Source organism: Elephas maximus, chromosome 6, assembly GCF_024166365.1.
Source record: "Elephas maximus indicus isolate mEleMax1 chromosome 6, mEleMax1 primary haplotype, whole genome shotgun sequence".
NCBI classification, from domain to species: Eukaryota; Metazoa; Chordata; class Mammalia; order Proboscidea; family Elephantidae; genus Elephas; species Elephas maximus.
Genome location: NC_064824.1, coordinates 133367407 through 133390606, shown reverse-complemented (window position 1 = coordinate 133390606; position 23200 = coordinate 133367407). Strand labels below are relative to the sequence as shown.

Sequence of the window (23200 nt, the reverse complement as noted above, 5' to 3'; positions counted from 1 at the left end):
CCATACATACATTAGCTCTTCCTTTTCAGGCTGACCTACACTGATGACTCAACCTATTCCCTTCCAGTCTAGGAAAATTACCTCAAGGAATGTGTTGGTTATGGAGTATCTTAGCATCAGGGAACCAGGCATATATTCTCCCAATGGCAGAAACCTTTCCTAAAACATGGTTCTAGACACGGATCCTGATTTGTAACCTTTTCCTAACCCACACCCAGTGCCGTCGATACGAGCTCTATGTCATCTGCCTGGAAGAGTATAAACTGGAAATTTAATTTCTAAATCATCAAAGCTTTAGGAACTTTCCCTATTAATCTAAGATTTTTTCAACAGCATTATCTCGGAGAAGAGGCAATATAATTTATGTTCCTAAAACATAAATCATTCTTCTCTTAGTTCTAGTCTCTAATATGATGGGTTTGGCGTGTGTTACGATTTACATTCTTCATGCCAAGGTACATAAAATCGTTAAGTTTTCAGATATCGCTCTAACAGTACTTCTACAGTTTATCCATTGAAAGGCATACACGAATGTTTCAGAGAACCTAAATACCAGTACTGGCGATCACACTCCCAAAGGTCCGTCCACAGACAACCTAGATCAGAAGCACTATCTTCTTACATGCTCTGTACTGCCTCTAAGCGTGTATGTGTGTTTAAACAGTACACATACACAAACTACTTAATTTCTGGGGAAAAAAAATCCTTGCTTACAGTTAACAGAGATCTTTCTATAATTAATGACAGCATTCTAGTATTTCTGTAAGATTTTAGAAAATGAAATATAACTCCAATATCAACTAATTCTGAAAATGTACAACACAGCACAAAATTCTTATCACTTTGATACATAACTGGTATTTCCTCCTTCAAAACAATTTCAATAAATCTATATTCTTAAAGCAAATCTCAGTGGTTACAGGCCCATAAAACAAATCAAGACTAAATGGGCATGGCAGCCCAGGGGAAAGGACAAGACTGCAGGAGGAGACAAGAAAGCTGGTAACGGGGAGTCCGAGGTTGAGAAGGGGAGAGTGTCAACACATTGTGGGGTTGGCAACCAATGTCACAAAACAATATGTGTACTAATTGCTTCATGAGAAACTACTTTGCTCTGTAAGCCATCTAAAGCACACATACACATACACACAAAATCTCAGCAATTAAATATCCCTGTCATAACAAAGATGCTAATAGTCTTACTTTCTAAAAATAAGGAATAGACTCTAACTCTTCCAAAGAATTTCTCAAATAGTAAAACAATAGGAAAGAATTAGAAGAACTGGGCTTCTAATAGTAGCCAGAATGGGATAGGAAAGTTTGACAACACACCCATTCTTACTTCAGCAATTAAAATGTTTACAGAGCGTGAAGTCTGCAGATACCAATGCCTTTTAAATAAAGTAATATGGCATTTAAAGAACAAAAGAAAATCATCAGGCTTTGAACAACTCCATTTCTCTTTTAAAGTATTTTTCCTACAAATTCAAAAGGATTTTCAGAGTCTACCATGCCTTCTGCTTGATATAAAGCATATTTTACCCAGCACGGAGCCTCAGTTCCTTTTTAGAGAATGCTAATTGGATTAAGGGGACAGCAGCTTTTTAAGACAAAATGAATTAAAAGCACCAGAACTCTAACCGTCTAGACCTGAAGATCCTGAAAAAAGGCACAGTTGTTATCCAGTATTAATTTCCTACCTCACTGGAGCCTTCTGGAGCACTTCAAGGGGCCACTCTAATTCGCTGGCATTCTTCTGGTAGCAACAAAGCAACATAACACAACAGAGCCAATGAAGGCGCCCAGTTTCTCTTCATTTATCAGGACAAATTGGAATTATTTATGACTGCAGACCTCGGTACCTTTCTAAACTCTATTTTTAAATTACTAAACAATTTTGAAAAGAAAATTTCATTTTATTCCATATTATTGCTGACTGACGAAGTAGGAAAAACAAAGGTCTAGGAAAAGAATAATAAAAGACAAAGGAAAAGCCACAACACTCAGAACATAATAAACACAAAGATACTGAAGCAGAAACAGAGAACAGGACACAGAATATGTATCAAATTAAGATATCAAATTGTGACCAAAGATATAGTAAAAACGATTCACACTGAGTGGCAACTGGTTGACAGCTAGGGTTCCTTCAACTTTTAAGGATCTATGATGCTGCTGCATCTTTATATTGAAAAAATAATTTTTTAGGGTCTAAAAAATATCTGCACCAAGAATCTCTCTCTTACCTTGCCAGATACACCAATATCTGAAAATACATGAATGTATACACTGAGAAGTATCTAGTTTCATATTATAATAGCCAAGTCACAGCAAAGATGATCAGGAACCACCAAGATGGTCTCATTCTGGGAAACATCTGTATTAAATCATCAACTTGTTCACCATCACAGTAACTTAATTTCAATATGAAAAGACTAATGCTTCTTTTGGCTAATTTCTTCATTTTCCTCCAATACAAGTTAAAAGAATTCAGATTCTATACACTTCCAAATGTGTTCCAATCAGTGCCAAGCACAGTTGTTTAATACTAAAATCTGCCATTACATTGATAACAATAAGCCTAATAATCACCCATTTCTTAAGGGATTATCCATTAAAGATTCATTTATTTATGTCAAATTTTAGGTAAAAAATTAATGTGCTAGGTTCACTTTGATTTAGCAAAAATGGTTTTCAATTTAATAATTTACTTTTATCATATATATTAGGAACAAATAACAATCCACAAATATTAGGAAAAAGAAGGACAGGACTACCCTGAGATGAAAGAAGATAATACATACGAGAACTGTTTAGTTTCCCACAGAGACAACTTCATCTTTGTTGTTGAAGTGCTTACTGACATGTTTTTAGTATTCTTGTCCATTAAGTACACTTAAAAATAAGCTAAAAAAATTAATAAAGCCTTAAAACATGGTTCAAGAAGACCAAATGTCTGCAAAGTCATTTAAAAAGATTCATCTAAAGGGAAAGAAATAATAAAACGGGAAAAAAGGTAAATGATGCCACAAATGCATGGTGGAGAGGGCACTGCCACGGCTATCACGAGATCTGTTTTGAGTCTCAGCTCTACGACAATGGGAATGCTGTTAACTATTCTGGGATTCAATTACCCTATCTTTAAAAAAATGAGGATAATGATTGATTTTTCAGTTGCTTTCACCTTTAAAAATTCTCACTCTAGGGAAATGGCACTAATGTAAAATTTAGAGAAAACTTGGTTTTAACTCTAGCTCCTTGGATAAGTTAATTAATTTTTCAATTTAATTTTCTTTGTAAGTTTTAGACAAAATCACCTCTAAAGATGTTTTCAGTTCCTACTTATAAGAATCATGAAAAAGGAATTCAGACTAGTCCCTCAGAACTAACGAGAACATAAACTCATTAGCTGACTTCAAGAAAATCCTAGGTTGAAAAAGCAAAGGCTTTGTTATATACATTTTTACCCCATTTAAAAGGACAGGAAAAAAAAAAAGTATCCTAGGCAGTAGAGAACTTACTTAGCGAAGCCTAAAGAGCTCAAGGGAGACATCTGGTGCTAAAGCTGGCCACTCAGCACGTGTATGAGCTACAGCGGATGTTAAGGGCAGAAATTAATTTTGTTAACTAGAAAGAAAAGCACTGTCAGTTAAGAAGGAAAAGAAAAAGTTTTCATGAAACCCATTAACTTTATATGTGGCAGAATATACACTTCAGGCGGTTGATTTGTATTAATATGAAATATAAAATCACAGCCAATACGAAGAATTAACAGCAGACATGGAAAAAACAAAACATCCTGAGTAGGATTCCTCACACACTTCAACAGTTCCTAAGGTTACATCTGGAAGAATATACTCCCCGTACCAAATCATCTAGTTCCCTGATAAAGAAAAATACATACTTCTGGATGGAAAGGACAAAACCTCCTCCCACCACCCAACTGTGCCTAAACTCTAGAGCAACAGGGAAGGAGAGTCACAGCTTGGCTAAAATGGCATGCTAAAGACAGGAAGGAAACACGGCTGCTCAGCTTCTGTTTCCGTCTGTTCTCTCAGAGAATGATTTTTGTAAAGAGAAAAAGTAATGTTGTTAAGACTGATCAAAATGCAAAATAGGTGAAGAGACATTAAGCCTGGATGCCTTAAATGAATTCAAGTCTCTAAACTAAATGAATTACCTCCCTGGATGTAATTATGGAACCAGTGCTGACGAACTTTGGAGGAGAAACAAAAATGAGAAAGGTACAAAAAGACTGTAAATGTGACTAACTATCCCTTTGTTTACAAAGGGGAAAAAAAGAGGATTCAAAAAATTAACAGTGTGAGGTCTACTATGTCATATCTTACAAAAGGAAGCAAGGAACACTTGCCATTGCCAAGAAATAATCATACCCAACTAATCACATTTCCTGTTTTGGCCGTACCAGACTTGTAGATCTAGGTAAATAATATCTATCTCTAGGACTTAGTCAAGACTCTACATTGTCTTTGTGAATAAGCTAAACAAGTACTAACGATTGGAAAATAATACAGTGAAGGAGATTAGTATTTGGTTGAACACCTCATTCAAAAGAACTGGCAAGTGTATGGAGAAACCTATCAGCATGTTATATGGTCTGTGCTTTGCTCTGTTGTATTCAACGTTTTCATCCACAACAAGAAGAAAACATTTTACAGTAAATGGATGACTTCCTATCTGGGATGTTATAGAGCGATTGCGGCAACCAGTTCACAACAGATATTCAATAAATATTTGTTGAATCAAATTACCATGTTTACAACAGAGCTTCAGTCCCAGGGAACTTGGGGTAGAAAATTTCTAATAGGGTTTAAAAGGACAAAAGATTAGACTCACTTAACATGCCTCTTAGGAACTTAATTTCATCACAGATAATGTATAACACAAATAACCTATTAGTGTCCAAATAAAGCTAAAAGAAGTACTTTGAATTTCCTTCACTGTATTTTAAGACAGAGCCCCTCAGACTGAAAGAAACACTGGTATTTGAGTGTGGAGCTAAAGAGACAGTAAGGAGAGCTACTGGAAGAAGTAGCAGTACTTCTACCAGCACCGCAACTACAACTAGAGCTACTATAGCTATCTCTACTAACACATGCTTAAATAGTGCTTACGAGCGCCCCACTGTTCTATGGGGTTTAGATACATTAAATTGCTCAACCCTCACAACAACCTTCTTAGACAGGTACTATTATTATTCCCATTTACAGATAAGGAAACTGAGGCTCAAGGCTGTTAAGTAGCTTGCCCAAAGTTACACAGCCTAGTAAGTGGTTAAGCCAGGATTCAACCCAGGCACACTGGTTCCAGAGGGCGTCCTCTTCATCACAAATATACTACACTGCCAAGGATTTCTTATGATACACTTTAACTCCAAATCTGCAAATTCAAAATAATATTTTTTAATCTGAAAAAATTTCACCCTTCTTTATTTAAACAAGGCCTGTTATCTTTTACTCTCATTAAAGAGCTTCAAGAACTTTACAAAACCTACGTAAGAAATAACACCCCATTTTAATTATCAATATACCTGAAAAGGGGAGTACTAGAGAATGTGTTATTTGAACTTAAAAAAAATTAAACAAATAAGTAGAATGTCAAGAAAAAATTAAAAAAATGATTAAATCATTTTACGACTCCTCAAACCAGTTCTCAGACCCCAAGATTTACTTCGTTCTTCAGATGAATATTAATCTTATTATTAAATGGTCTTCGCTCTGATCCTAGATACATTCTTCAGGTATTTAGCTTCTGTTTATTTACTGACTACAAAAAGAAACGGAATATACACAGAATTTGAAGTCAGAAATTATTACCTGAACAGAATGAACCCAAGCGATTCTACCGCCGCTCTTCTGACATCGTCATTAACGTCGCTTACCTGGAGGGAAAGTGTTTCAAGCTGATTACATTACACCATTCCTTCTATTACTAGACCAAGCTGATATGAGAGGCCTACATCACTCAAACGTAAATCAGACATCATTAGTATATTATTCCTTTATTGGAATGTCTTTTCCCAATTAAGAAATACTCATTTGAAAATCTCTTGGTAATAGGGCTTAAAAGCCTCTAAAACTTGGTGAGGTTTAAGATTCAGGGGTATTTTTTAAAGGCTAGTCAGCTGGATTACAGTTTTTATGAGATAGAAAGAAAATCTAACCATTCTTTTGATGTTTTTTCCAAAAAGTATGTCCTAAATTCAAGCAAAATATACATTTTTAGAACACATTACACATCACTCTGATCGAGGAAAAATTACTAATAAATTTATCGTGGGATGTGAATATCTCTGGGAAGAAAGAATTAATAACAGTTCTAACCCTTTTCTCCATGGGAAGATGACTTTGGGTTTACCTTCTCCCAGAACCATAACCCTAGAAACCTACTGAATTAAGACAGTAAACCAAAAACCAAACCTGCTGCCTTTGAGTCAATTCTGACTCACAGCGACCCTATAGGACAGAATAGAACTGCCCCATAGGGTTTCCAAGGAGCGCCGGGTAGATTTGAGCTGCCAAACTTTTGGTCGGCAGCCGCAGTAGCACTTAACCACTGTGCCACCAGGGTTTCCAAATTAAGGCAATAGGCAACATTATTTATTTTACTGATAAACTACATATGGATCGGGAGAGCTATGAACAGATACAGCCTGTTGGAAAACACAGGCTTTGGCTTTCCTATGCAGTCTCTTATAAGAGAGCACATCCCTTAGGGGTGCCTGGAAGCTAAATTCATGAGCTAGAAAAAGTGGTTCCTACTGTATACTAAGTTTGGCTATTCTAGCGTGGCTGCACATACCCACATGGTCTTGTGCCTTACGGCCTTCCATTCATGCTGATGTGCTATTATCCTGTTCTATGTTCTTCTGAAAAGCCAAGTGACCCTGGTGCTAGGTTATGGTCTATCATGTCCAATGAATGAGAATCTGAACCTGAGACCTCTGCTGGTGGTCATGAGGTGTGAGTGCTGCAGCCACCTAGACATTTACTATTGTCCATCTGCAAACCTTTCCTTCACCCGTACCCCCAAGAAAGGTCAAGGTACTTACAGCAACATGGAGCAGACGTCGAATAGCTTTGTTGTTACCCGAGCCACAATAAGCCATGGCTACGGTATACATTCCAGACCGTCGAAGAATTGGGTCCTAAGAAAGAATAATTCAACATCAAACATCAACTTTTATTTCAAACAGTAACTTCTACAGTCTAATAGACACAGTGGCACTACCAAGAAAGCTGGTTTTAGATAAAAAAAGGATAATAAGCTCAAGGAGAACTATTTTGTGGTTGGTAGAAAAGGTTTCTTTTTTTTTTTTAAATGGAGAAGTGTTCCGACTCTAATACCGGACGAAATAACTGCTCTTAATTCCCAATATCCTATACAACATGCCTGTCTTGCCTCACACTTTTTAGGCAGCAAATACGCAAGTCAATGCCAATGCCCGCAGCTCTATGACACTCAATTTTCATTTGCCAAACAAACAAGAAAGAAGCTGACTTCTAATTCCCTATCTAACTCACCTTTTCCTCAAAATTTAATTCTTGGGAACTAGCACTAAGTGGAAGAGATATGGAGTCTGATAGCGCAAAAAGCTAATTAGTAATTATAGCTATAAACTATAGCAGGGGTGTTATTTTTTTCCAGATAATACAGGACAGTATCACTATCCGGAAGCTGGACTGTATGAAGAACAACACAGCACGAGGATTGGAGGAAGGCTCATTAACAACCTGTGATATGCAGATGATACGACCTTGCTTGCTGAAAGCAAAGACCTGAAGCACTTACTGATCAAGACCAAAGACTAGCACATTCAGTATGAACCACAACATGAAGAAAACAAAAATCTTCCCAACTGGACCAATAAGCAACATCATGGTAACTGGAGAAAATACTTTTGAAGTTGTCAAGGATTTCATTTTACTTGGATCCACAATCAACTCCCACGGGAGGCAGGGCCAAGATGGTGGAGTAGTCAGATGCTTCCTGTGGTCCCTCTTACAACAAAGACCAGAAAAAACAAGTGAATCGATTATATATGACAATCTAGGAGCCCTGAACATCAAAGTTGAGAAATCGGACTGAACAGCAGGGGGATCGAGAGACAGTTCAGAAGCAGCGAGGAGTTGCCAGACCTGACCTGGCTGGCACCGGCACACTGCAGGATGGATTGGCTGGCACACACATGGTGAGGCAATAGTGGCACTCAGGACACATTTTCTACATCGGGAGAGACTGAATGGCAGAGAGTCTGCTCAAGCCTCCAGAACTAGTGAGAAACAGCGCTCAACTGGCGCTAGATAAGTACAAGTGTCTAACCTACCACACGCGGATCAAACTGCCCCGTTTGGGAGGTAACTCTCTCCCATTTACCCGGCCCCTCCTTGCTCTGCTCCAGGTCCCAGTCCGGCTTTAGTGGCTCCTACGCTCCCTGGGCTGGAAGTAGGACCCGTCACATGCCCTGAGCCATTCTCCCAGCTTTGGAAAGGGAACAAATTAACAAACAGGAAAAAATAATCTGCCAGCTCCCCTAAGCTAGGAACCCAGGGCAGACACAGCCCCTTTGCCCAGACGTAGGCATAAGGGGTCCACAGACTCTGAATGCCTTTCACCCCTGCATAGACCTATGTGAGCCCGTTTCAACAGTGCAGGCCCTTGTTAGCACAGTATAACAGGATATATCCCTGAAGCCTATTTTCATCTGCACCTGCTATAAGGGGGAGTAGCAGATTTGTGACATATGACACCACCCTGCCCATTATGCAGGGTCCTCACCTACCCATATTAGGGGCCTGAGGACTGGTGGCTCCACCTATTCCACCTAGCCACCCATGACAGGGGTCCAAGAATAAGTGGAGACTCCCAGTCTTTATAGCCAACAGCACTGGGTGCCCAAGTCCAGGTGCTGGGAAAAAAAAAAGGGACATGCCTTTCACCCACACTCAGGGACAGCTGTCAGCCCCCTAATTTGCTCAATGTGTGATCCCCTACTGCAGCCAGATACCTGTGCTTACTCCAATCATCCCTGCCCACCCAGGACAGTAGCCACCTGGAGACAGGATGTGTGAACATCAAAGACACCAATAATCAAACTAGTTCATATGACAAGCCTATATGGACATATCAAAATAAAACATGAAACTAGGACACAGTAAGCAAACATAAAATAAATAATTGATGGCTCCGAGACAACAGTCAATATCAAATCACATGAAGAGGCAGACCATGATGGCTTCAGCATGTGCCCAAAACAAAGAATCAAGAAACCTTCCAGGGGTAGATAACTTCTTGGAATTATCAGTGGTAGAATTCAAAAGACTAATATACGGAACTCTTCAAAAGATCAGGAAGGAGATCAGGCAAAACACAGAGCAAACCAAGGAACACACAACGCCATGATGGCTTCAGCATGTGCCCAAAACAAAGAATCAAGAAACCTTCCAGGGGAAGATAACTTCTTAGAATTATCAGTGGTAGAACTCAAAAGACTAAAATACAGAACTCTTCAAAAGATCAGGAAGGAGATCAGGCAAAACACAGAACAAGCCAAGGAACACACAGACAAAGCAAGAGAGGAACTTAAGAAGATAATAGGAGAGCATAACGACAAATTTAACAGGCTGCAAGAATCCACAGAGAGACAGCAAACAGAAATTCGAAAGACTGACATAAAATTTCAGAGTTGGATAACTCTACAGAAAGTCATAGGAGCAGAATTGAGGCAATGGAAGTCAGAATTAGTGACACTGAAGATTAAAGCACTTGACACCAACTTATTTGAGGAAAAATCAGATGAAGGAATTACAAAAAATGAAGAAACCCTAAGAATTATGTGGGACTGTAACAAGAGGAATAACCTACGAGTGGCTGGAGTATCAGAAAAAGAGAGGATAACAGAATACAGGGAGAATTGCTGAGGAATTGTTGGCAGAAAACTTCCCCGATACAGTGAAAGATGAGAAGATATGAGAAAAATGAGAAGATAGCAATCCAAGAAGCTCACTGAACCCCAGAGAAAGTAGATCCCAAAGGAAGTCACCAAGACGTATTATAATCAAACTTGCCAAAACCAAAGGTAAAGAGAGAATTTTAAGAGCAGCTAGGCATAAACAAAAAGTCACTACAAAGGAGAGTCAATAAAACTAAGCTCTGACTACTGAGCAGAAACCATGCAGGCAAGAACACAAAGGGGTGACATATATATATAAAGCACTGAAGGAAAAAAACTGCCAGCCAAGAATTATATATCCAGCAAAATAGCCTCTCAAATATGATGGTGAAATTAGAGCATTTCCAGATAAACAGAAGTTTAGGAATTTGTAAAAATCAAACCAAAATTACAAGAAATACTAAAGGAGTCCTCCAGCTACAAAATCAATAACAACACAAGACTAGAACACAGGACAGAGCAACCAGGTATCAACATAAAGCCCATGGAAGCAGCAGTTGAGAAATTAAATGATGTACTGCATCAGGCAGATCTGCTGCAAAAGACTTCTTTAAAGTGTTAAAAAGCAAAGACGTCACTTTCAGGACTAAGGTGCCCCTGACCCAGGCCATGGCATTTTCATTTGCAACATATGCATGCAAAAGCTGGACAATGAATAAGGAAGATTGAAGAAGAATTGATGCCTTTGAATTACGGTGTTGGCAAAGGTTATTGAATATACCATGGACTGCCAAAGGAATGAAAAAAATCGGTCTTGGAAGAAGTACACCCAGAATGCCTAATCCTTAGAAGTAAGGATAGCGAGAGTTGGTCGCATGTACTTTGGACGTGTTACCAGGAGGGACCAGTCCCCACAGAAGAACATCATGCTTTGTAAAGTAGTGAGTCCACAAAAAACAGAATGACCCTCAATGAGATGGACTGACACAGTGGCTGCACCAATTGTCTCAAACATAGCATGATTGTGAGGATGTTCCAGGGCCAGACAGTGTTTTGTTCTGTTGTACTCAGGGTGGCTATGAGTTGGAACTAACTCAACAGCACCTAATAACAACATCACTCACTACTGACTACCATACACAGTACCACTGTAAAAACAAAACAAAAGACAATGGAATAAAAAACCTCAACAAAGTAAATAGGCATGAAGACTGGTATTGTTCTTGGATTAAAAAAAAAGAAATATACTTTATAACTTATTAAATGATTATGAAATCATTCCAAAAACATTAATTCTAAAACAGATAAATCTGTAAATTCCTAAAGAACTTTTCTGGATCTGCCTGTAGGAAAAAAATCCCGAGTCTGCAGCCTTGTCTGAATTCAAAATCCTCAAATCCCTTTCATCTCTTCTAACCAGTGTTTTTCATTCCTAAATTCTATTAGACTCAAGTGTCTTGTAAGAAGTTTTATCAACGATGTACCATGAATTCTGATGGGAATAAAGTTCATTTCCAGTAAAGGTAAGTTTTTCTGTAAATGCTGGAGGTAACTGGACAGAGAGTGTGCAGGGGAGAAGAGGAGAGATAGTATGTGGTCTCACCTTATCCCGACAGAGAGATTCAATGAGAGCATCAGCCTCTTCCATCCTCCCGTACATCACTAACGCAATGCCAACTGCAAGACCACGAAGAATCTTCTCATGCTGAGTTTCTTGTGCATAGCCAACCATGTCCTCAATTGCCTGGGCATTTTTAGAACCCAGCATAACCAGGCCGAGGGCCAGACCAGCTGCTTCCCCTAGTAAGTAAAAAATAAACCAGTAAAGAATGAGTCAAATATGTGTATAGTCAATAAAACATATTCTATCAGAAATGACATCAATTCACATCAACTGTCAAAACAGCCACTAGCTTTAGATAGCATTTTTTCAAACACATCTGATAAAAAGGAGAACACTTTATGTGGAAGTATATCCATACATTTATAGCTGTTTTCCTTTTAAACCCTGACAGAACACATCATCAAATTCTAAGTGATTACAAAAGGAATGTTGTAACGTTTTATCTACATTACTGATCAATACAGACAGCTCTACGATACAAGCAGACAACTAATAAATTCCTATTTATAAAAGTCATATAGGCAGCCACACACAATGTACCTTTTTATAAGTCTACATATCATAAAACATGTTTTTAAGATGATTTTGACCAAAAGGGCAAAATCCACTCCTTCAAGCAGAGAAATCCATTACATTTTTAAGAAGCTAGAAAGTAAATAGCTAAGAAGCAAATATTATGGTTACATTACTCCCAAAACTTGTTGTCTTTAAAAAAAAACAAAAACACATACCTGTCACAGCATCATCCTGATAAAGATTTGTTTTTAGCAAATCATATACATCCTGGCGCGCAGTGCCCATGGCAGCCAAACCAAGACCCAGACTGCCACCGTGTCGAACGATCTAGGGAAAAAGTATTGGCTTCATTGACTTGGGATGTTGTACTTAAAGTCCAAGCTTGTATTCAAATGTCAAGATATATTTCGATGTTAAATATACAGAAAGGACGGTCCATTGAGAATGATCAAAGGCTTTGATAAACAGAAGGCCAGCGGTAACCTCAGCAATTTCAGTTTCAAGAGAATGAACGGTACTTGCTGACGCAAAATAATAGTGAGGTGAGAAGTGAACAGGAGAAAAGTGGAGATATAAAGTATAACTCTTTTTCAGTAAGTTTACATGAGAAGCGGGGGAAAGACTGGACAACTAGAGGGAGATGAAAGTGTCAAGAGAAGTTTTTTTTTTTTAGGATAGGTGAGATCTGTGTATGCTCATTGGCAGAGGGGCAAGTGTCAGTATAGAGGAGAGGCCGAAGACAGTAGAAAAGAGTTATCCAATAGAATATGGTTGAGAGCAAAGTGGGAGAAAATGGGGTCAAGGACAGGAAGTCGATCTTCAATTTGAAGAGGAACATCTTAGTGGTTACGCCATTTTTGAATGCACAGTATCCATTCTGTTTTTACTGGTGACAGCACCTTAACTTTGCTTTGGGGAAATTTCCTCCCCCATTGGTTAGAATCTTAGTGGGATTGTCATTTAATAAGCTCACATTTTCTCCTGTGACCCCAGATAGGTCAATTGGATGTTCTTTCTTTGAAATTTTAATCTTTCTTAAATGGACTGACTCAAGGACAAAAATGTTTCCAGTTCAGTCATCCTGACAGTAGGGCCTTAAGAAACTACTATCTGGATCCCTGGAAATGCCCTGGCACTTTACCTTTGAGAGAAGAGGTTCATCAGCTTTTCTATCAATTATGTAAGTTACTTCCAATTGTTTAAGTCAGTCACAGGTTTTTACCGCTGGTAACCAAAAAACCCTACCTGATAACAAAATTTTTACCTGAGACCAGAGGAAATGAGGAAAAGATGTATGTAAATGTACATAAGGTTTGTAGACAGGCTTACTAATTGATATAGTTCATCCTATTGGCCTCAGTCTTTTCACTGAAGGAGAACAAGGCTCGCTGGCTCACTTAACTACTCTCCTAATAGCCTTCTAAAAGAGTTCAAGCTAACATAAAAGTTAAGTGTAAAATCATATTCCGATGCTGCTTAAAATAAGGATATAACTCCTTAATAAGTTTTTCCAAAAGAAATTACATTTTAAAAAATGATCAAAGATCAAAACAAGCCAAGAATTCTGTTTTCCCAGAATACATATAATCTCTTTGGGCCTTAAAATGATAGGGCTAGACTAAGCGATCATGAAAGCCACTTTAATAGTTATAACATTTCAAGATTCTGAAGTAAAGGGGTCCTGGTGACACAGAGGTTAAGCACTTAACTGCTAAGTATAAGGTCGGTGATTTGAACCCACCAGCCACTCCATGGGAAAAAGACCCGATGATCTGCTTCTGAAAGGATTTACAGCCTTAGAAACCCTAAGGGGCAATTTTACTCTGTCCTGTAGGGTCGCTATGAGTTGGAATCGACTCGATGGCAGTGTTTTTTTTTTATATAGGGTTGCTGTGACTTGGAATTGACTCGATGGCAGGGTGCTTTGTTTTTTTCTTTTTTAAGTATGGGAAACCAGTAATACGTTTTACAAACACCTGGTACTATGTTTTGACTATCATACACAGGTTTTAAAAGATTGAAAAGCACACTTTTTAGCTTACAGAAAAGGGAAGTAAATTGGTTTTTTTTTTTTTCAAATTTATGAGAACAGTAGTACTATTTTAAGTATCCCAAAATCCTATAAAATTTCCACTCCCTAAAATAATTTGGCGAATTTAATGTTTTCTGTAATGGACATTTAGTTTTCCATTCTAATACTTACGTCATTGCTGGCATTCTTAAGCTGGTTAAGGAGATAGTCGATTATATCGCCACCATGATTGGCATGGATGAGACCCAATGCATAAAGGCCTCCACCTTCCTGATAAGCTGATCCTGGAGAAGTGTCCTTGGGAAGATACGTTGCCATTAGCTGTAACGCTTCCTTCTCGTGACCCTGTGAATTTGAGCCACATGAAACGTGTCAGCAAGAGAAGGAAAAAGGAAACAACAGTTTCTACGATTACTGCCTTTTCTCTAGAACGTTCGCTTCCTGAAAGAGAAGAAAGAAATGGAGGGGTTCTCACCTATACAGCTTTATCACTCAAACTATGAGAGCCTTTAAGAGACCTAGTCACACTTGGATTAGAAAACATCATTAATCCTTCGATTTTTTTTCTCCTTGTTTTGTAACATTTTTCCAGATTCTCCCTAGACTACGCAAATCATTTATTTTAACCCATTCTTTGAGAAATGGCTTAGACAGTCTTCCTGGGAAAAGGACTTCTATCTTTTATAAAAAACAAACACAGAGAGATACATATTTTAATATCTTATTTATCTTTTCCTGTAAAATGATTGACCTGATTTAACAAAATGTACATGTCAATGAGTTTAGTAAACCTTTATTATTTCTTAACCCCAGAAAAATTGCTTCTGTTAATGCCTCTGCACACTGGGCAGTGTGTATTACCTTATGAATTACACCCAAACTGGCTGTAGCAGTAAATTTTGCCCAGTTGGTGGCTCTGGCCAACCACTCCAAGTTATCTCTGTAAGAAAAGAAAAACTTATTGAAACATGAAATTCCATAAAGGTTTTAACACTCTGGTTAAAGGCATTAAAATTTTAACTCGAACCATCTCAAATCATTTTACTTTATGGATCTCAAGTTACTACTGATTCTATTTTACTTTCTGAATTATCCCTAAAGTTTTAAGAACTGTTATCTTTAGGTATAACATATAATTGCAGTATGAACAAAAGCAAAATTGTTAAATTTGCAGAGGTTAATACATTTCCTTCAAAAGTCTATCTTCAACCCAACTAAAAATTTTTACCTTAAAACAGCACGTGATGAAAAATGTATAACATAGCAAAAAAAAAAGTTTTTAATTCAGGACAAGGGGAGTTAAAGACTCCATATCCATGTAACAATGCCAACACAATTGCTGTTAAAAATTATTTTAAATCAAAGTGGAAACGTCCAAGCATATTTACCTAAGAAACTGGTCACTGGTAGTCCCACAGTGCATAAAGGAGTTTGCTATAACAGTGGCAGTGTGACATACAGAATTCCGTACAGCATCCTACAAATATAAACACAGATTTTTATCACTGGCAAAGTATCCACATCCACATACATGCACGCACATGCATACATACACATTAGGAGCCCTATTTTGTGAAGAAAACATGAATAAATTGAGCTAATATTTAAAATATTGATCTGGAATATTTCTTGATACTGATTAGTTTACAAAAACAAGCAAGTCATATAGAGTTTTCTTTGTTGTCTTAACTTGAAGTCAATAGTAGCTAACTTCAGGGTCTATTCTTTAGATTGTGAATACTTTAACTTTCCACTTCTCTTAAGCCTCTTTCCCGAAGCGTCCAGGTTTTAGGGTAACCTGAAGAGCAACACCACACCTCTTCTAACACTGAACCTCTGCAGTTGTCGAAGTAATTTTGTTTTTAATGAGGCCATTTTATAAAAACTAGAATTCAAATAATTGGTAAATGTGAAAATTACGTATGTGTCTTTTTGCCATTTATAAAAATTGCATTAGAAGTCTCAAGAAGCATTACTACATAAGCTTCTTGACAAACATCACCTACGGTTCTACAGACAGCATTTTCATAATGGAATATTACACAGCTGTAAAAAAGGATAAATGTCATTGGGAAAGGATGCTGGGTAAATCAGAGACGGGGATGGGAAGAAGATTTTTCATGCTATATGGTTTTTTATATTAAAATATTTTTTGAACCACACAAATACATTATGCCTAAAAATTAAAACTGATATTATTATTAGGATCATTATCTCAACAAAGGTTGATATGATAAGGTAAGGGTCTCCTCCCTCAAAGAGGTTACAGTTCATTGGGAAAAAAAAACACAGGAAAAACTATATTAATATTCTGATTGTTACTCATCTAACTGCTACGTGCGTATACACACACACACACAAATAAAAAATCAATTAAAGAAAAAAACATGCACAAAGCTTGTGCACACTAGCACAAAAACAGGAGCTCAGTCAATGCTAGTTCCCTCTCCTTCCTAACAAGTTCAAGAATTTCACCCATTGTTATTTTTATAAAAACTTACTTGATCAGGAATAAAATATAATATTCAACAAGAAATAAATAATGATATTTGAAAAGTAAAAAGAAGAAAATTCCATTATAGATAAATTTCCTACCTTTGTATTTTTTAGAATCATGAGGTCTGTGTTATTGTTTCGTATTAAAAACTGCAGGTGTAACTCAATAGCCATTTCACCACTTAAAATTTTAATCATTTTCAAAGTCTGGTCCTTGGGCTCTGGGCTCTGGTAAAAAAAAAAAAAAGGAATTAAATTTGAATATTACTGAGATACACTAATTCAAAATTAAGCCATTTTTATTTCAAGAGCCCTAAGCCAGGGAAATTCACACAGTCCATACACATGACTGAAGTACAGATTACAAAGAACACTTGCACTTTAAAAAAATTGCACTTTAGATGAAAGTTTACAGAACTAGTTTCTCATTAAACAGTTAGTATACGTATTGTTTTATGACATTGGTTAACAATCTCACGACATGTCAACACTCTCCCTTTTTGACCCTCGGTTCCCTGTTACCAGCTTTCCTGTCCCTTCCTGCCTTCTAGTCCTTGCCCCTGGGCTATTATGCCCCTTGAGTCTCATTCTGTTTTATGGGCCTGTCTATTCTTTGGCTGAAGGGTGAACCTTGGGAGTGACTTCATTGCTGAGCTAAAGTGGTTTGTGGGGCCCATCCTCTCAGGGTTTCTCCAGCCTCTCAGGCCCGTAAGTCTGGTCTTTTTTTGTGAGGAAAAGTCGCATTTTTAAGAGCAGGATTTAACAGTAGATTTAAAAACAGGATCTAAAAAACTCACGTATCAGTAGAAAGGAAGAATAATTTATTTACTTCTTTATTAGATGCCATTGAGGTATGCTAGAAGATTAATGGATTAATGCAATTCATTCTGAACTAGCTTTAAATGTAAAATATTTTCATATATTATTTTTTAAAAACTCAAACTGAGAAAGAATAACTAATTACTAGTAATATGCACCAGAGCCCTGGTGGCACGGTGGTTTAGAGTTTGGCTACTGGCCAAAAGGTTGGCAGTTCAAACCTACCAGCCGCTCCCTGGAAACCCTATGGGGCAGTTCTACTCTTTCCTGAGGGTCACTGAGTTGGAAGTAATGCGACGACAATGGGTTTTAACAATACACAGGAAAATGATTTTACAAAGGGTCAACTTTAGGGGAGCACTACCAGATTGTCAACATAACTTAGCTATGGTAACATTTATGAAGCAACTCTTCATCCAGGTGAAGACAGTTGCAATTTACATAGAAATACACCTAAGCATCAGAAACCAAAAGTTCTTATACAGGAAACATTTATACTCACTAGACCACACCTGCAACCATTAGCCTATGCTTCCATACACCATGAATATTAAAAACAGCTAACTTCCCTCCATATCCAAATTGCCACTTATTTGTTGTCAGTCATATATTTTTCTCACCCTATGACACATAATTTAGAGTTATTCTGGACAGAGTTCATTCTTCAGTAAGGATATATGGATTTGATTTCTTCTAGGTTAGGTACTTTTTTAGATTAACTTCAAAATTTTTACTTTTCACAGAAAAACCCTTTCTATAAATTGACTTTGATACAAACCTTAACATAAGCTTTCATAAAGGCAGCCATGTAACACTTTACAAAAATTCACAATGTACTGTGGGAATATATGTTAAATGGCAATCTCAATTTTAAAAAGCACACTCACCGCTTCTGGTGTCTTTCCTACAAGGGCACTGCCTGTCTTTTCTTCTGTTTCCATCGACTCACTAAAATGAAGAGAACCAGCAGTCACTAATCTGACAACTCTCTTCTGAGCAGAATGTGTAGGCGATCTGTTTACATCACACATCCAAATCATGTCCAAATAAAATATTTTGCAAAGAAAAAATGTTTAGTTACTTCACGTTACTAGTGAAAAGTAGAAAAGATCCAAGGAAGATAGAAACAAACCCAGTTATTAAATTCCCCTCAATATACTCATAAAAACACACTAAGTAACTAAGATAGAAAAGTCCATGGATAAAAATACAACCAAGCCAGGTGACAAAGTATTCTCCAAAACTCCAAACCACCATCAGAGGGAGACAAAACACTGCCAGCTACAAGACCAGTCTGAAGGGGCTAAGGCAGCTGGGACCCTAAGAACTCTCTTCTAGGTCAAAGCACCATGAGGACAAAATGCTCGGCACAGAAATCAAATTAAGAGGACAGAGACAATGAAGGCAGAAGAAAAAGGTCTAAATAAAAGTGGAAAAGGAAACAGCAGATCTCGGGATGTAAGTCACCATTTTGCTGAATACTTCACAAACACAACAGAAGTGGAAGGTCTATAGAGTAATGAAATTAGAAAAAACTAACTTAAAATGAGCCTCCCTTGTAAAAGTTCAAGAAAATTAGTTTCAGTAAACACAAGGTATAGAGAAGTATCAAGGTAAAGTCCCACACAAAATTATTATAAAAGACATTAACAAAGTGATACAAGATGTAAAAGAATATTACGTATCAGAATTAGAAAAACTCAGAAATGAAATTTAATGAATTTATGGAAGAACTAGAAAGAAAAAAATAATTATTTCAGAAATGAAGATTAACTCAAAAGGAACACAAGAGGAAACAAAAGCACTATGTAATGCCTTCAGAAGAACAGAATGTTAAGAAAATTTTAAAAATCAAAAAGAAAAAAAATAAACACTTTCCCCTAAGATCGGAAACAAGGTAAAGACGCCCACTCATCACTTCTAGTCAATAATGTACTGAGAATCCCAGCCAATGCAGTACAAAAGGTATAAAGGTTAGAAAAAGAAAACAAAATTTTCTCTATTCACAGATAACGTGGTTCCTATGCAGGAAATCCTAAGGAATCTAAAAAAAAAAAAAAAAGATCTAATAAATGAGCTGGCAAGGTTGTAGAATTCAAAGTTAATATACAAAAATCAACTGTATTTCTGTACATGTTGTTAGGTGCCAGCCAGTTAGGTTCCGATTCATAGCTACTCTATGTACAAGAGAACGAAACACTGTCCCGTCCTGCACCATCCTCACAATCTTTTCTATGTGTGAGCCCATTGCTGCAGCCACTGTGCAATCCATCCTGTGGAGGGTTTTCTTTTTTGCTAACCCTCATCTTTACCAAGCATGATGTCCTTCTCCAGGGACTGGTCCCTCCCCACGACATGTCCAAAGTATGCGAGACAAAGTCTAAACATCCTTTGCTTCTAAGGAGCATTCTGGCTGTACTTCTTCCAAAACAGATTTGTCTGTTCTTCTGACAGTCCATGGTATATTCGATACTCTTCGCCAACACCATCATTAAAAGGCATCAATCCTTCTTTGGTCTTCCTTATTCACTGTACACCTTTCACATGCATATGTGGCAACTGAAAACAACATTGCTTGGGTCAGGTGCACTTTATTCTCTAAAGTGGCATCTTTGCTTTTTAACACTCTAAAGAGATCTTTTGCAGCAGATTTTCCCAATGCAGTAAGTCGTTTATTTCTTGACTGCTGCTTCCATGGCCATTGATTGCGGATCCAAGTAAAATGAAATCCATGAAACTTCAATCTTTTCTCCATTTATCATAATGCTGTTTATTGGTCCAGTTGTGAGGATTTTTGATTTATGTTGAGATGTAATCCACGCTGAAGGCTGTGATCTTTGATCTTCATCAGTAAGCGCTTCAAGTCCTCCTCACTTTCAGCAGGCAAGGTTGTGTCATATGCGTATCGCAGGTTGTGAGTGAGTCCTCCTCCAATCCTGATGCCATATTTTTTTTTCATATAGTCCAGTGTCTCGGATTATCTGCTCAACATACAGATTGAATAAGTATGGTGAAAGCACACAATTCTGATGAATGCCTTTCTTGACTTTAACCACACACTATCCCCTTGTTCTGTTCGAAATAACTGTCTCTTCATCTATGTACAGGTTCCTCATGAGCACAATTAAGTGTCCTGGAATTCCCATTCCTGCAATGTTATCCGTAATTTGTTATGATCCACACAGTTTAATGCCTTTGCATAGTCAAAAAAACACAGGTAAACATCTTTCTTGGTATTCTCTGCTTTCATCCATGATCCATCTGATATCAGCAACGATATCCCTTGCTCCACGTCCTCTTTTGAATCGAGCTTGAGTTTCTGGCAGTTCCCTGTCCATGTACTGCTGCAGCCACTTTTGAATGATTTTCAGCAAAATGTTGCTTGTGTGTGATATTAATGATATTGTTTGATAATTTCCACATTCCGTTGGATCACCTTTCTTTGGAATGGGTACAAATATGGATCTTTTCCAGCTGGGTGACCAGGTAGCTATCTTCTGAATTTTTTGGCATAGACGAGTGAGCACTTCCAGTACTGCATTCATTTGTTGAAACATCTCAGTTGGTGTTCTGTCAGTTCCTGGAGCCTTGTTTTTCACCAATGACTTCAGTGCAGCTTGGACCTTTTCCTTCAGTACCACTGTTTCTTGATCATATGCTACCTCCCGAAATGGCTGAATGTTGACCAATTCTTTTTGGTAAAGTGATTCTGTGTATTCCTTTCATCTTCCTGCATCGTTTAATATTTTCCCCATAGGATCCTTCAATACTGCAACTCGAGGCTTGAATTTTTTCTTCAGTTCTTTCAGCTTGAGAAATGCCAAATGTGTTCTTCCTTTCTGGTTTTCTATTTCCAAATCTTTGCACATTTCATTACAATACTGTACTTTGTCTTCTCCAGCCACCCTTTGAAATCTTCTGTTCAACTCTTTTACTTTATCATTTCTTCCTTTTGCTTTAGTCACTCTATGTTCAAGAGCAAGTTTCAGAGTCACCTCTGACATCCGTTTTGGTCTTTTCCTTCTTTCTTGTCTTTTAAATGATCCGTTGCTTTCTTTACGTACGACGTCCTTGATATCATTCCACAACTCATCTGGTCTTCAGTCATCAGTGTTCAATGAGTCAAATCTATTCTTGAGATGGTCTCCAAATTCAGGTGGGATATACTCAAAGTCGTAGTTTGACTCTCATGGATTTGTTCTACTTTTCTTCAGCTTCAACTTGAACTTTCATATAAGCAACTGATGGTCTGTTCCACAGTCCACCCCTTGCCTTGTTCTGACTGATGATATTGAGCTTTTCCATCGTCTCTTTCCACACGTCGTCAATCTGATTCCTGTGTACTCCAAGTGCATAGTTGCCATTATGCTGGTGAAAAAAGTATTTGCAAGGAAGTCGCTAGTCGTGCAAAATTCTACCATGCGATCTCCAGTGTTGTTTCTGGCCATACTTTCAACCACCAATCCCTCTTCTCTGTTTTCAACTTCTGCATTTCAATCACCAGTAATTATCGACGCATCTTGATGGCATGTGTGATCAATTTCAGACTGCAGAAGTTGGTAAAAATCTTCAATTTCTTCATCTTTGGCCTCAGTGGTTGCTGCATAAATTTGAATAACAGTCATATGAACTGGTCTTCCTAGTAGGCATATGGATATTACCCTATCACGGACAGCACTGTACTCCAGGACAGATCTTGAAACATTCTTTTTGATGATGAACAGGATGCCATTCCCAGCATAGTAGACCATATAACTGTCTGATTCAAAATGGCCAACACCAGTCCACTTCAGTTCACTAATGCCTGGGATATCAATGATTATGCATTCCATTTCATTTTTGACTATTTCCAACTTTCCTAGATTCATACTTTGTATATTCCGATTATCAACAGATGTTTGCAGATGTTTCTTCTCATTCTGCATTGTGCAACATCAGCAAATGAAGGTCCCGAAAGCTTGACTCTATCCACGTCATTAAGGCTGACTCTACTTTGAGGAGGCCCTTCCTCAGTCATATTTTGAGTGCCTTCCAACTTGAGGAGCTCATTTTCCGGCACTATATCAGACAATATTCTGCTGCTATTCATAATGTTTTCATTAGCTAATTCTTTCAGAAGTAGCTGCCAGGTCCTTCTCTTCCTAGTCTGTCTCAGTCTAGAAGCTCAGCTGAAACCTGTCCTCCATGGGTGACCCTGCTGGTATTTGAAATACTGGTGGCAAGGCTTCCAGTATCACAGCAACATGTAAGCCACCACAGTATGACAAACTGATAGATGTGTGGCAGTTTCTATATATAGCAACAAACAATTAGAAGTTGAAAAGCTAAAATACCACTTACAGTACCACCAAAAAAGACGAACTACTTAGGAATAAATTTAAGGAAAGATGTGCAAAAACTATGCACAGAAACCTACAAAACACCACTGAAAAACATTAAAGAAAACCTAAATAAATGGAGAAATAGACCACGTTCATGGATTAGAAGACTCAAATCTGGTTAGGATTTCAATTTGCCCCCGAATGAAAGAGATTCAACACAATCCCAATTAAAATCGCCACAGGCTTTTGGAAATGCAAGGACCTAGAATAGCCCAACAATCTTAGGGGTAGGGCAAAACAAAATTGTAGGTTTTACGTTACCTACTTTCAAGTATAGCAATACAGATAGTGTGGTATTGGTGTAAGGAAAGACAAATAGATAAGCGGAAAAAAAAGAGAGAATCTACCAAAACATATACACGGCAAACTGGTTTTTGTCAGTGGCTACAACACAGTTCAATAGGGAAAAGATATTTTAA

General features: G+C 37.7%; 1 protein-coding gene across 1 annotated transcript in view; it reads right to left on the bottom strand.

The window, feature by feature from the left end:
- The window catches only part of PSMD1 (proteasome 26S subunit, non-ATPase 1), a 112684-nt gene that overhangs the window by 71584 nt on the left and 17900 nt on the right, over nt 1-23200 (bottom strand). Inside the window, exons 8-16 of the mRNA XM_049888432.1 lie at nt 18288-18348; nt 16681-16809; nt 15474-15562; nt 14947-15025; nt 14257-14430; nt 12269-12380; nt 11517-11713; nt 7073-7168; nt 5838-5902 (exon numbers count right to left, since the gene is read on the bottom strand). Of these exons, the coding sequence (XP_049744389.1) occupies nt 5838-5902; nt 7073-7168; nt 11517-11713; nt 12269-12380; nt 14257-14430; nt 14947-15025; nt 15474-15562; nt 16681-16809; nt 18288-18348 (1002 nt within the window). The remainder of the gene's footprint in view (nt 1-5837; nt 5903-7072; nt 7169-11516; nt 11714-12268; nt 12381-14256; nt 14431-14946; nt 15026-15473; nt 15563-16680; nt 16810-18287; nt 18349-23200) is intronic.